Source organism: Podarcis raffonei, chromosome 10, assembly GCF_027172205.1.
Source record: "Podarcis raffonei isolate rPodRaf1 chromosome 10, rPodRaf1.pri, whole genome shotgun sequence".
NCBI lineage: Eukaryota > Metazoa > Chordata > Lepidosauria > Squamata > Lacertidae > Podarcis > Podarcis raffonei.
Genome location: NC_070611.1, coordinates 64735627 through 64748503, shown reverse-complemented (window position 1 = coordinate 64748503; position 12877 = coordinate 64735627). Strand labels below are relative to the sequence as shown.

Sequence of the window (12877 nt, the reverse complement as noted above, 5' to 3'; positions counted from 1 at the left end):
GTCTCAGAAACAGTGAAAATGACAACTCGGTGAACTGGGAGCAAAGGCCAGAAGAGCAGTAAGTGAATATAGGTCTGCTGCAAGTAAGGTGGGAAAACAAACTGACATTCCCAGATGGCTGAGACCTTCCTTCGGAGTTTTCCTGCCTCAAGCAACAGGAAGAATACAATGTCATCTGGTTATGTCCTAGTGCCCACCAGATAACTCTTATTTTTTTATGTTTACAATTAGATTTGTGGCATTAATAGCACTTGCTCCTTTTTCTTTAGGACCTTAAGCTCAAGGGCTTTATTCCTTCCCTCCTTCCCGAGTCCACAGGGCTCCACAGCTTACTCTGATTAACGGAAGACTGAAGCGGGGTTGTAGTCTATCCTTTGAGTCTAAAGAAACTGATATATGTGGCCTAACTGAGGCTACTGCTGAAGGCTCAAGCTTAAGTTCCTGATTGGGGAAAGGGCAACTAAGTTCCCAGCACCAGTATCACACTTTGAATCTATCCAAGGAAAAGCAGGGTGAAATGTTTCCTTAAGGGAAGAGTGTAGGGCAGGGGTTGTCAACCTGGTCCCTACCACCCACTAGTGGGCATTTCAGGATTCTGGGTGGGCGGTAGGGGGTTCTACGGCGCAAGCTGAATCCTCCTTCCATCGAGCACTGGTGGGCGGTAAGAAAATTTTACCATCAAGAAAGCTGCATTAATGGGTGTTAGGTATAAAAAGGTTGACTACCCCTGGTCTAGGGAATTACTCCCTCTGGGACTTCCAACACTAACCTCTTTTGCTCCTCTTTCTCTGCTCGTCTAGAGTAAATGGGACACCACCAAACTCTAACTTATACCCTTTCCTATCCTAACTAAAGCCCAGTGGAAAAAAAGATTAGACTGGGAAATGGGTAATGCTAAATGGAAAAAACTTGCTTTCTAGTTCTAAGAGGAACGGACAAGAGGCTGGGAGCTCACCATTTGAATAAGGCCATTTCTAACCTCTTGCCTCTAACTTGCTGGAAAATGGAATTCCTCACTTCCAAATCTTACTCTGTTCATGTTTAGAGAATATTCTAGGGAAATCTCAGGATAATTTATGCAATTTTCCTTGATTCATCACAAAAAAATTAGACTGTTCCTAGGTTCTGGAAGAATCCTCAGTAGCCAACTTTCAAACATTTAAAAAGAGCTGAAACAGAAAAACATCCAAGTTTGCACTTGAACACTTTCTCTTGAGAGTCCTAGTAAGATTTACAATTTGAGAATTCAGTTCTGTCATTGATTCTGATGTTATATATCACTGGCATTATAATTAAATAGCTCGATGACATTGAAAACATTTACAAGAAGGCTGTTGTTTATTTCACTTCAAAGCTTTGTTTATTTCACTTCAAAACATTTTGCAAGGTCTTACCTCCAATAAATATATATAAATATACAGAGTGTCAAGGTCACAACAAAATATCAAGATTTATTCCTGTAACATACCAGGATTGTGAATGCGATCCAGGAGCTTCACTGAGCGAGCACTGACAACACCGCCTACATGAAGAAGGAAGCCTGAAGGAAAGGCCGTCAAAGTAAAAAAAGGAAATTCCTGTTCCGATAAGAAGAAAAAAGGAAGAAATTATAGTTGATCTTAAGGGCTTGGCCTATTGTTCACCAATCAACATGCAAGTATCTCTTGAAACACAGGCAAAGCAGAACAGTTGGCAAAATGCTTTTTAAAGATTTACACACTATGCATTAAACAAGCAAAATGTATGCCATCCACAGACCCAACACGCTGTGGGGTTAGCAGACATCTCAAAAGCAGTTAAGACACTACTTTCCCCCTCATAATGCTGCTCCTGGGCTGGGATGTTAACTATATATTATGACACTGGAATCCTAAAGCCCAGAATGGGTACATCGTGCTGGACTCAATAAAATGTACTAGTGAGTACATTAAGAGGGATCAGGGAGTACAGTATTGTAGAGATATTATTAGGAGACTTAGAGCCTGATCTTAGTGGTGTTTACTTGTAAGTCCTGTTTAATTCTTACATTTAATTACTACATTCTTACCCTTCCTTTCTTTCAGGGAGCTCAAGACATTAATTACTACTACTACTACTACTATAGCAGGGGACGCGGGTGGCGCTGTGGGTAAAAGCCTTAGCGCCTAGGGCTTGCCGATCGAAAGGTCGGCGATTCGAATCACCGCGGCGGGGTGCGCTCCCGTTGCTCGGTCCCAGCGCCTGCCAACCTAGCAGTTCGAAAGCACCCCCAGGTGCAAGTAGATAAATAGGGACCGCTTACTGGCGGGAAGGTAAACGGCATTTCCGTGTGCTGCGCTGGCTCGCCAGATGCAGCTTTGTCACGCTGGCCACGTGACCCGGAAGTGTCTCCGGACAGCGCTGGCCCCTGGCCTCTTAAGTGAGATGGGCGCACAACCCCAGAGTCTGTCAAGACTGGCCCGTATGGGCAGGGGTACCTTTACCTTTACCTTACTACTATAGCTGCTGTTGAAACCATACTGGGTTTAAATCACATGGAAACCAGTAATTTACTTCTAAGTAAATGCTCAATGAATTGTGCTGGGAAGCCTATAGTCTATCTTTGTTCTGGCAGTTAGGTATCTTCTTTACCTTCCATATTTTTTGTCTCATAAAAAATAAATACACTATGCAGGGACTTTGCCATTATTTTGCAGAAACAGGACCTCAAAGAGTCATTATACAATGGCAATTAAAAGACAAACAAATGCTTTAATAGGTGCTAAACAATCTTTTTACTCTGAGAGGAGAATGTATTGAAAAATACTGAATCTAGGACCTAATAAAGTCATGGATTTTTCCTTAACTTCAATCAGGCCATATTACAGTGGCACTATGACCCCCCCATGTTTGTGCTGAAATTTCGATCTACAATGCTAGTGTAATGATGTACCTTGTGCTATTATGATAATGACTGTTGTCACTGTTTCTGCAGCTCCTGAGATTCGGCTGCGAGAGTGTTTTATTTCATTAAGCACATCCAGAAACACAGTAAATTAATTTGGGCCCATCATTTCAGAAAATATTCTTATTATGCATTATTATTATTTATTCCAGGAGCCCAGGGCAACAGGATGTTTGAGAAGAAGCCTTAGGAAAATATTATTTGATTAGTCTCCCATGACCAAAAGGCAAATATACCCACAATACTTGGAATGGTGGTCAAGTTAAAATTATTGTACAGGCATTATTGATCCCTAACACAGCATGAAACACCCATGCATTGGCATAAATTAGGTTTAGGCTACACTAGGTGATTGCAGGCTGCAGTTCCCCTTCCCATTGCAACCTTAAGTTCGAATCATGTACATCTGCTTTCCAGACACAAGAGGCCAGGAGGAGAAGGGCTACAAGGAGGAAATGAATGGATGGGAAAGAGGAAAGGGATGGCAGGTGTGGGTCTGAACATACAGCACAAGTAGAGGAGTAGCACCACTCTTTCCAAAACCACAGGGCTAATGTTCAGAGAGATGCAAAGATAAGGGGGGGGGGAGGAGTCTTGACTCCAGCAAGCAGAAATTTCTTGGCAACTGAAAATGTTCTGTGTAGTCACACAGCACATAAACAAATGGAATTTACAAGCAAAAACCCATAAAGAATAATAAAGAGAAATGCAACTTTAAAATGTTTCACGAAGCTTTTTCTTGAACATGGCTACTCTACTTAAGGGATAAAACTGAATCTAGAGAATAAGATTCAGATAACAAGAGTTCTACTATATCTTTTATGCAAGATTATATTTTTGTCTCTAAACAGGGATGGCCCCAAATGGGTTGGTCTAATGCAGATCTGCACACAATAATATATAGCATGTTTATGGGGGGAAAGAAGATGGGTTTCCATTTGCCAGTTCTACAGCATCAATGCAAAAAATAAATGGAAGTTCATGCAACAATGGTTTATTTCGTAATGTTCCTATGATTGGTAAGTGCAAAGGAAAGGAGAAAATAATCATTATCACATCTTACACTATGACATGAAAAATTACAATGACAGATGCCTCTGCTTTCGTACTATAAAGCTCACAATCTGGATAATCTACTGATTCAGTTACATAGCATTAACATTCTTCCTTAGATTATAAAAAGCAGTACAAAGAGGAGGAGCATGGAAGAAGCCAAGAAGCCATTAACAAGCCAAGCACAAACTTCGAAAAACCTTCTAAAAGTCTGAAAAGAAAATATGCGATTCTTAGCATTTCAGAATATTTGTTTTTGCTGAGAGGTATGGTGTTTTTAAAGAGCTAGATATCTAACCCACAAGATTTCATAGGCAGTTCTAAAATGAGATGGGAAATAGAAATAAGAGATAAGAACAAGGAAAATAAAAAAGATATTCAACTCTTGCAACCTCTAAGCCTGCATTACCATGATTATTTCAAGCCATCTCATTTTTTTCCAGTTCAAAAATGCAATGAATCATTTGCTTGTAATGCTAAACCATGAGGATGATCTGCAGCAAGCCTTTGGCCTGTGTGTTCCCCCACCACCATCATCTTCCTCCAGGGCGGCAGTGAGGAGGCATTCATAAGTTTTTCTTCTGTTTTACATTAACCACATTTTGTTGTGTTGCCCAAACCCTGACAAACTGTGGTCAGTCTTAACTATGGTGATTGGAAACAAGACAATTTCAAAGCATAGTTTATGAAGCTGACTTGTTTTCACTAAGGACAGTTAAGATTATCCACTGTTTAGGCTTTGGATATAATGCTAAATTGTGGATAATCTAAAACAGAAGTTTCTGATCTCCATGCCTGAAACAAGAGGGGGAGGGCGCGAGCCCAAGACTCACTACAGCTCTTCCTTGCAACACAAACTATGGATTGGTGTAATTTGCAAACTAGATCAATATAGAAAACCAAACCGTAATTTTGGCATGTGTCATATTCTAGCTCATGATACATAGGCCTGTCCCATGCCATCTACATTTTAATCCCATGACTTCTAATTGTATTTAGACCTGATATTCAGAGTTATATGGTCTCCAAATGCGGAGGTTTCATGACCAATAGCCAACAAGAGCCCTACGTCCCGTGTATTCCAATTAAAAAGGCATAATAAAAAGACTGCAAAATGCATTTGCACAGGAGACATCAACAATAAATCATCTCTCAAGAGCTCTCAACCCATTTCCACTCCAGTTCCTTGTACTATAAGTCAATGGGTTTTTTAAAAAATAAATAAATAAAAAGCCAGCTGTGCAATCGCACAACACAGCATACCAGTATATATGAGCAATCTAAGACTTTGCTTATACTATTTCCAATTTGAGAGGCACCTGGGACATCTAGGGGGCTGCTTTAGGAGAGAAGAGTTTTGAACTAGATGTCCCTTTAATCCAACTCATCTGTTCACCTAGGCCTACTCTGAGAGTAATCCTACTATGTTGATTTATCAAAATGATTGCCGATTTGTAGTGTTTTTTTGTACAGTACTTGTTTTATGAATGTAATTTTATTGTTGATTTTAAGCTGTTCACTGCCATGATATTATTTTCTTAGTATTGGGAGTATATTTTTGCACATATAATAATTCAGAACAAACATTAATACATCTTCAGCCATTTTCTTACATTCCTTAAGTAGCGAATGTAACATCAGAACCAGCCCCTGGAAATTATTTCCTAGCCACATTGCTGCCTTATAATCTAACCCCTAAAACTGGTACAGGCTACAGGGACAAAAACTTCTGCAAAATCCACACAAAAATCAATAGAAGGAACATAGCTGTAACACTTGGTTTGTTGCACTACAGATGACTAACAAATGGTTTGATTGGAGAGGGGAAAATAGAAGCAGATGTAAAATTAAAGCATATTTCAACTATGCCAATTAGACCCACAATGTACCATCACACAGAGTTTATATGCATACTCTTTGGTGTGAAGGTATAGGGCATTTTTAAAGATACATTTTAAACCTAGCCTTTTTCAAAGCTGTATCTCATTTACAATGATTGTTCATGACTAATAAACATATTAATAAAGAATTCATCAAAGTATTAAAAGCTTGCAAAGGGAGTTTAAAATAAAAATAAAGTTTATCAACCCGAACAACATATAAAAACCCACAAAACATTTAAATTACTAAGACAGGGGCACAGGGTAAAAACTTCCTTTTTGCGTTAGTTTATTTTCAAATTAAACATTACAAAATAAACAATATGAATTGCTATTTAAATGAAATGAAAAGTTAAATGAAATGTACAGTCATGCGGACTATTGGTTAAGCAGGAGGATTTGGATTTGTTAAATGATCTGAGGAAAAATCTTTATAAATTTGCATCCGAAGGATTCTAAGGGGAATCTGGAAATAATACTATTAACAAATAATCCCAAATTCCTAAAATGTAACTCCGAACTCGAAAGGGGTTTCAAAATAAAATTAACACAAAAAGAGAGGGCTTAAAAGAAATGTCACACAATGATTTGGAACATACCCGCCTTCTACAGAACCTATGAGGCGATCCTCCCTTAGCAATGGGTAACACAAGAAATGAAAAGAGAATCATCCAACTTATACAAACTTAATGTTGCTATTCATTTTAGAATTAATCCACATTTTAATGGTGTGTGCATATACAGTGTTAAGTATATAACATTTGGTACAGTCCTCTAAACCCAAGTAAAAGTTTGTCTTTAGTGAAATAATCAGAAATTCACAAAGAATTTAGGTGCAGGTATCCAGTTGAGTTTAGATCCATTAGGCCAGCGGTTCTCAACCTGTGGGTCCCCAGATGTTGTTGGACTACAACTCCCATCATCCCTGAGCTCTGGCCTTGCTAGCTAGGGGTGATGGGAGTTATAGTTCAACAACATCTGGGGACCCACAGGTTGAGAAAGGCTGCATTAGGCAGAATGTGCTTATAGTTCTAGTTCTAGTTCATAGCCACTTAAAAAATGCAAGCTTAGGGAGCAGGTGGAGGAGGTTATAGCTGCTTTGACATGGCACACAAATTCATTTACATGAAGATTTAGCTTTTTAAATTCTGTTTTAGAGCTTTCCAGAGTCTGAGTATGGATATCCAACAGAGTTTATCAAATTGTGAGAAAGGACAGAAACACATAATACTGTACATACTTATGCAGTGGCGTAGTGTGGGGGGTGCAGGGGGGCCGGCCACACCAGGCGCAACATCTGGGGGGGCGCGCTTGCACTCGCAGCTCTCTGCCCCTTGCTAAAATCCACAGGTTAGGGGGTGCAAATTACTTGCCTTGCCCCGGGTGCTGACAACCCACGCTACACCACTGTACTTATGGCGGAATACTCCATGGCATGTCCTTGTTTTGGATATCTAATTCTCCCATCTGAACGAGGATTAAATCCCATACAGTTCAGGATCAACACAAGGAGATAACAGTTGTTTAATGAACAAAGAAATTAGCAGTTGATAAAGAGACATTTCCACAGTGGCGGGTTCTGACATGCAAGTTAAAAATAGGATTATCATGCTTTTCTTACCCTTTGCTCCAAAGCCGTCTGAGTTTGCTGTCTTAACAGAGCTTTTAATGGCCCCCCTTCTTTTCCAGCACTCCCACTGCCCATTCCTAAAGGATATCAGCATGTAAGTAAGCAGTCATATCAAACAGCTAAATAATATATTATACTCAATTTTTATTTAAAAAACATGGCATATACATGCAAATGTAAGAATTATGAAAGGTCAAACTTGCAAGATTCGGAAAGCCAAAATCATTTACCATGCACCTTTGCACAAAAAAAAACATATTTTGATAAATACAATGTGTCAGTCTTTTTATTTCTAATTGTAGAGAAGACCTAACACTGTATTTTTATTTATCCAATGCAGCAAAAAGATGGCAAAATTTTCCATCAACATGTACAGAAAAATTAAAAGAGATTTATTGTAGATAGAAATAAAACAGTAGAAGGTCGAAAGATTTAAACATAGTTTGTTCTTTCTTTCTTTCACTGATAATACTGGGAACTAGGCTCCAAGCTCTAACTTTTACAAGAAGGTCATCAATTAGAATAAAAAATGTGTCAGCATGCTCATAAATTGTGGTTAAGTAAAACCTATCGTTTTAGAGGTTTCAGTGTACTGTTGGCAAAAGATTGTGACTCTCTTCTCCTGACATTAATTGGATTATTTATGTACTTCTCTTTTCAAAAGTTTCAGAGTAATAGAACATTTTTGCACCACAACAGTGGTCTAAACCTTAGAGTTTATGTGGGTCCCTAAAAATTTGCACTGTATGATATTCACATGAGCCCAGAGCATTTAGAAAGTCAAACATGCAACTGTGAACATTTTTAGTGTCTACAGTAACATTTTCAAGGGAAAGGATTAAAGCATTTAGGGGCATTACACCTCAGTGTTCACACAGCAGCAGCATCTAAAATAATAAGGAAGGCCGCAGCTCAGGGGTAGAAAACATGCAAAGGTCTAATCCCTGATATCGGCAGGTGGGGAAAGGTAAGTATTTCTGCTTGAAACTCTGGAGAGAAGCTGCCTGTGTAGGCAGGTGGACCAAAGGTCTAACTTCGCAGAAGGCAGCTTCCTGTGTTTCTAATGCAATTTCTACTATCAAAGCCAGTAATTTTTTTTACAATATACTTGCTAAGGGCTTGTTTCAATGCTGCCTAGTTTCCTTACACCAATATGGATCAGTCTCGTCTAAAAATCATAACAATTCCAGTGGTGAAATGCATATTCTCTCTTGTAAGAAATAACCCACCAGAAACTGCTTCTGGGCAAGCCTCACTGAAATAAAGGGGTCTTACCCATTAGCAAGTAGTACTTACAAAACAGAACATCACTGGCACTCTAAATATCTCAAATCAGGCACACCGGCTTGCCCCAGCAATTGAGGGGGTCGGTACCACATAACATGCACACACTGTGCCTGCACACCACACAACACACTGGCGTTACTCGCCCACGCTCTGCAACATGCTGACGTGTCACACACACACTGTGCAGCTTGAGAGTGATGTGCGCACGTCACATGGCATGCTCACACAGTGTGCGAACATTGCTGCAGAATATTGAGGGGGCCTGTCCACTTCCTTGAAAATTGGGGGGGGCTCTCAGCCCCTTGTCCCCCTTAAAGACATCCCTATCTCAAATAAATATGGACAGCCATTCCATTGACAATTCAGATACTGATGCATACACTAAATACCATCCTATACTAGACTAAAAACTAATCTGTTTAAAATAAGGCAAGTAAAAAGAAACCCACAATTTGAACAGATAAGCTCATTGTAAGGTGTAAAATTTCCCACCCATTCACACATTAATTTCGTACAAAACATCTGAAATGGTTGGAATTTTTTAACCACTTGCAAATTCACAAATCCAAATAATGCAAGCAGAAAGTGGTTGTAAGTGTCTGAACTTATATTGGTAATCTACATGTTGCTGGTCGCCCCCACTTTTATTAAAACTGCCAGATTCTAGAGTAAGGACAAAAAAATATATCAAAGGAAGTATTTTTAGCTGCTTTTGGATAAGGAAACTAACATTAGCATCTGTATAGTCCCATTCTGTATTGTCAATCTAATTTAATATCTTACAAGGGACTATACAATACTAAGAACGAAGACAGAATGGAATGAAGACTATTTGTGGAAATGAAACATATTTTTGCAGAAGAAAGGACAACTAAAACACTACCTGTAGACATACACTAACCAAGTATGTATTCAGCAAAGCAAACTAGAGAAATAACAGGCAAAACAGAGGTGCATATTGGGAATGGTATTCAAAACAGGACAGAAACCAAATATGGCTGATGGCCACATGATGGTCAACAGAGTAATAGAAATGGCCTGAAGAGGAAGAATGAATGCTTGTTCCAGGTAAAACAGAGGAACATTTTAAAATGACTGGAAATGAATTATTACATCACCATCTAATGATGAAAAACAAGCCAATTACCAATGCTTGGTAAAGTTTTTGGAGAAATAAAGAGAAAAGTCTGTAGTATAAAAAGGATGAGGTTTCTTTAAATGGTGACCAGACTTTAAAGGGGGGGAAAGCTGATTAAGTTGAAAAACCCATTTAGTGAGTAGACTTTTGTTATCGTCATGCAGCCAGCAGTTTTCAGAGTTTTAAAAGGGTGTGCAGCAAAAACAAGAGAAGCTTTAAAACTACCCTCAGTGCCAATAGTGGGACTAAAAAATAACAGCAAGGCGATTTAAGATTGATCCTACCAGAAGCAGCCAGAAGCAGCTCTTCAGTGAAAGAAACACTTTTCCTCAGAATTGGGTTGGCATGGCTAGAGTGAAGAGGGTTAGAGATAGACCCAGAGACAAGGAGACAGGGCTGTTTAAGCTGTGGGGAATCACAAGATAGTGTAGGGGAGCTGGGATACAGGAAAATCCTAGGTCCCTGGGGGGAAAGTGCTGTGGAGGGAAGCAGTAGAGATGACAGATTTCAGAAGATGACTAAAAAGAAATCAAAAAGAAAAAAAGCAAAATGAAGAAAAAAAGCAAAATGAATCAAGCAAAAACAAATTTTGTAAAAACGAACAGACAACCTAACAGAATATGAATGAACTATTACTGACATACAATAAATGAAATGACAAATACAGCACTACAATGTGAATGAAGAGCACATTCAAATGATACTTTAAAAAACTGTTCTTCCTTAATAGCAGGAATAGTTTCAATGTGCTTTTACTTTTATTTCAAACTCTGATATTCAAAATAAATTTGCTTGCAGATGATGAACAGCTACTTTCCACGAGCCTAAAAAATGTACATTTTCTTTTTCAGAAAAATTTTGAAATTTCTTAACCTGAACCACACAGCCTTTAATTTTTATTTCATGTAAAAATTTCATGTTTGATCTACTCTTTTAGTTCCTATCTTCTCAATTTCCTCCACATATATGTTAGGGTAATGACCAGTGTTAGAAAATCAGCTAGCAACATTTTATTAGGAAGATTACTCTGCTGGTTTGCAAAAAACAAAAAACAGCACGAGTCATAAATCAAGACTAAGCTGCATCAAAGTAGCATTCTGAAGAGGCTAATCACTAACACTTAACCTACACTGATAGTAAAACTTGACCCTTTTTTAGCAATATACACTTGTAATATATTTAGAAAGAATATACACCATCATTTCTATTAGTATACTCTATCTGGTTATAATAATAATATAATAATAATAATTTATTATTTATACCCCGCCCATCTGGCTGGGCCTGCCCAGCCACTCTGGGCGGCTTCCATAAAAACCAAAAATACAGTAAAATATCACACGTTAAAAACTTCCCTGAACCCTAACTTAAGGTTAATGCCTTAAGATGTCTTCTGAATGTCAGGTAGTTGTTTATCGCTTTGACATCTGCTGGAAGGGCGTTCCAGAGGGCGGGCGCCACTACTGAGAAGGCCCTCTGCCTGGTTCCCTGTAGCTTTGCTTCTCGCAATGAGGGAACCGCCAGAAGGCCCTCGGCGCTGGACCTCAGCGTCCGGGCAGAATGATGGGGGTGGAGACGCTCCTTCAGGTATACTGGACCGAGGCCGTTTAGGGCTTTAAAGGTCAGCACCAACACTTTGAATTGTGCTCGGAAACGTACTGGGAGCCAATGTAGGTCTTTCAAGACCGGTGTTATATGGTCTCGGCGGCCGCCCCCAGTCACCAGTCTAGCTGCCGCATTCTGGATTAGTTGTAGTTTCCGAGTCACCTTCAAAGGTAGCCCCACGTAGAGTGCATTGCAGTAGTCCAAGCGGGAGATAACCAGAGCACCACTCTGGCGAGACAGTCCGCAGGCAGATAGGGTCTCAGCCTACGTGCCAGATGGAGCTGGTAAACAGCTGCCCTGGACACAGATTTGACCTGTGCCTCCATGGACAGCTGTGAGTCCAAAATGACTCCCAGGCTGCGCACCTGGTCCTTCAGGGGCACAGTTACCCCATTCAGGACCAGGGAATCCTCCACACCTGCCCACCTCCTGTCCCCCCAAAAAAGTACTTCTGTCTTGTCAGGATTCAACCTCAATCTGTTAGCCGCCATCCATCCTCCAACCGCCTCCAGACACTCACACAGGTCCTTCATCGCCCTCACTGGTTCTGATTTAAAAGAGAGGTAGAGCTGGGTATCATCCGCATACTGATGAACACCCAGCCCAAACCTCCTGATGATCTCTCCCAGCGGCTGCATGTAAATGTTGAAAAGCATGGGGGAGAGGACAGAACCCTGAGGCACCCCACAAGTGAGAGCCCAGGGGTCTGAACACTCATCCCCCACCACCACCTTCTGAACACGGCCCAGGAGGAAGGAGCGGAACTACTGTATGACAGTGCCTCCAGCTCCCAGCCCCTGAAGACGGTCCAGAAGGATGTTATGGTCGATGGTATCAAACGCCGCTGAGAGATCCAGCAGAACTAGGAAACAGCTCTCACCTTTGTCCCTAGCCCGCCGGAGATCATCAACCAGTGCGACCAAGGCAGTTTCAGTCCCATGATGAGGCCTGAATCCCGATTGGAAGGGATCCAAATGGTCCGCTTCTTCCAGGCGTGCCTGGAGTTGTTCGGCAACCACTCACTCAATCACCTTGCCCAAGAATAGAAGATTTGAGACTGGGCGATAGTTGGCCATCGTGGCCGCATCTAAAGATGGTTTTTTAAGAAGCGGTTTAATAACCGCCTCTTTCAGCGGGTCTGGGAAGGCTCCCTCACGGAGGGAAGCATTCACCACCCCATGAAGCCCATCGCCCAGTCCTTCCCGGCTAGCTTTTATAAGCCAGGATGGGCAAGGATCCAGGAGACAGGTGGTTGGTTTCACTCGTCCAAGCAGCCTGTCCACATCCTCGGAGGTAACACGTGATTGTAGTCTATGGTGCCACTTAGCGAATGGGAAGTGTTCTATCAGTGGAATGAGGAA

The 12877-nt window shown here is 40.6% G+C and overlaps 1 protein-coding gene across 21 annotated transcripts in view; it reads right to left on the bottom strand.

The window, feature by feature from the left end:
* The window catches only part of C2CD5 (C2 calcium dependent domain containing 5), a 92541-nt gene that overhangs the window by 53466 nt on the left and 26198 nt on the right, over positions 1–12877 (bottom strand). For 14 of the 21 annotated variants that reach the window (XM_053405636.1, XM_053405634.1, XM_053405638.1 and 11 more), the window contains 2 exons: positions 7478–7563; positions 1469–1577 (listed from right to left, as the gene is read on the bottom strand). In XM_053405636.1, coding sequence (XP_053261611.1) covers positions 1469–1577; positions 7478–7563 — 195 coding nt within the window. Of the gene's footprint in view, positions 1–1468; positions 1578–6455; positions 6489–7477; positions 7564–10195; positions 10388–12877 lie in introns of all 21 variants that reach the window. The other 7 variants (XM_053405628.1, XM_053405629.1, XM_053405630.1 and 4 more) reach the window with 3 other exon arrangements.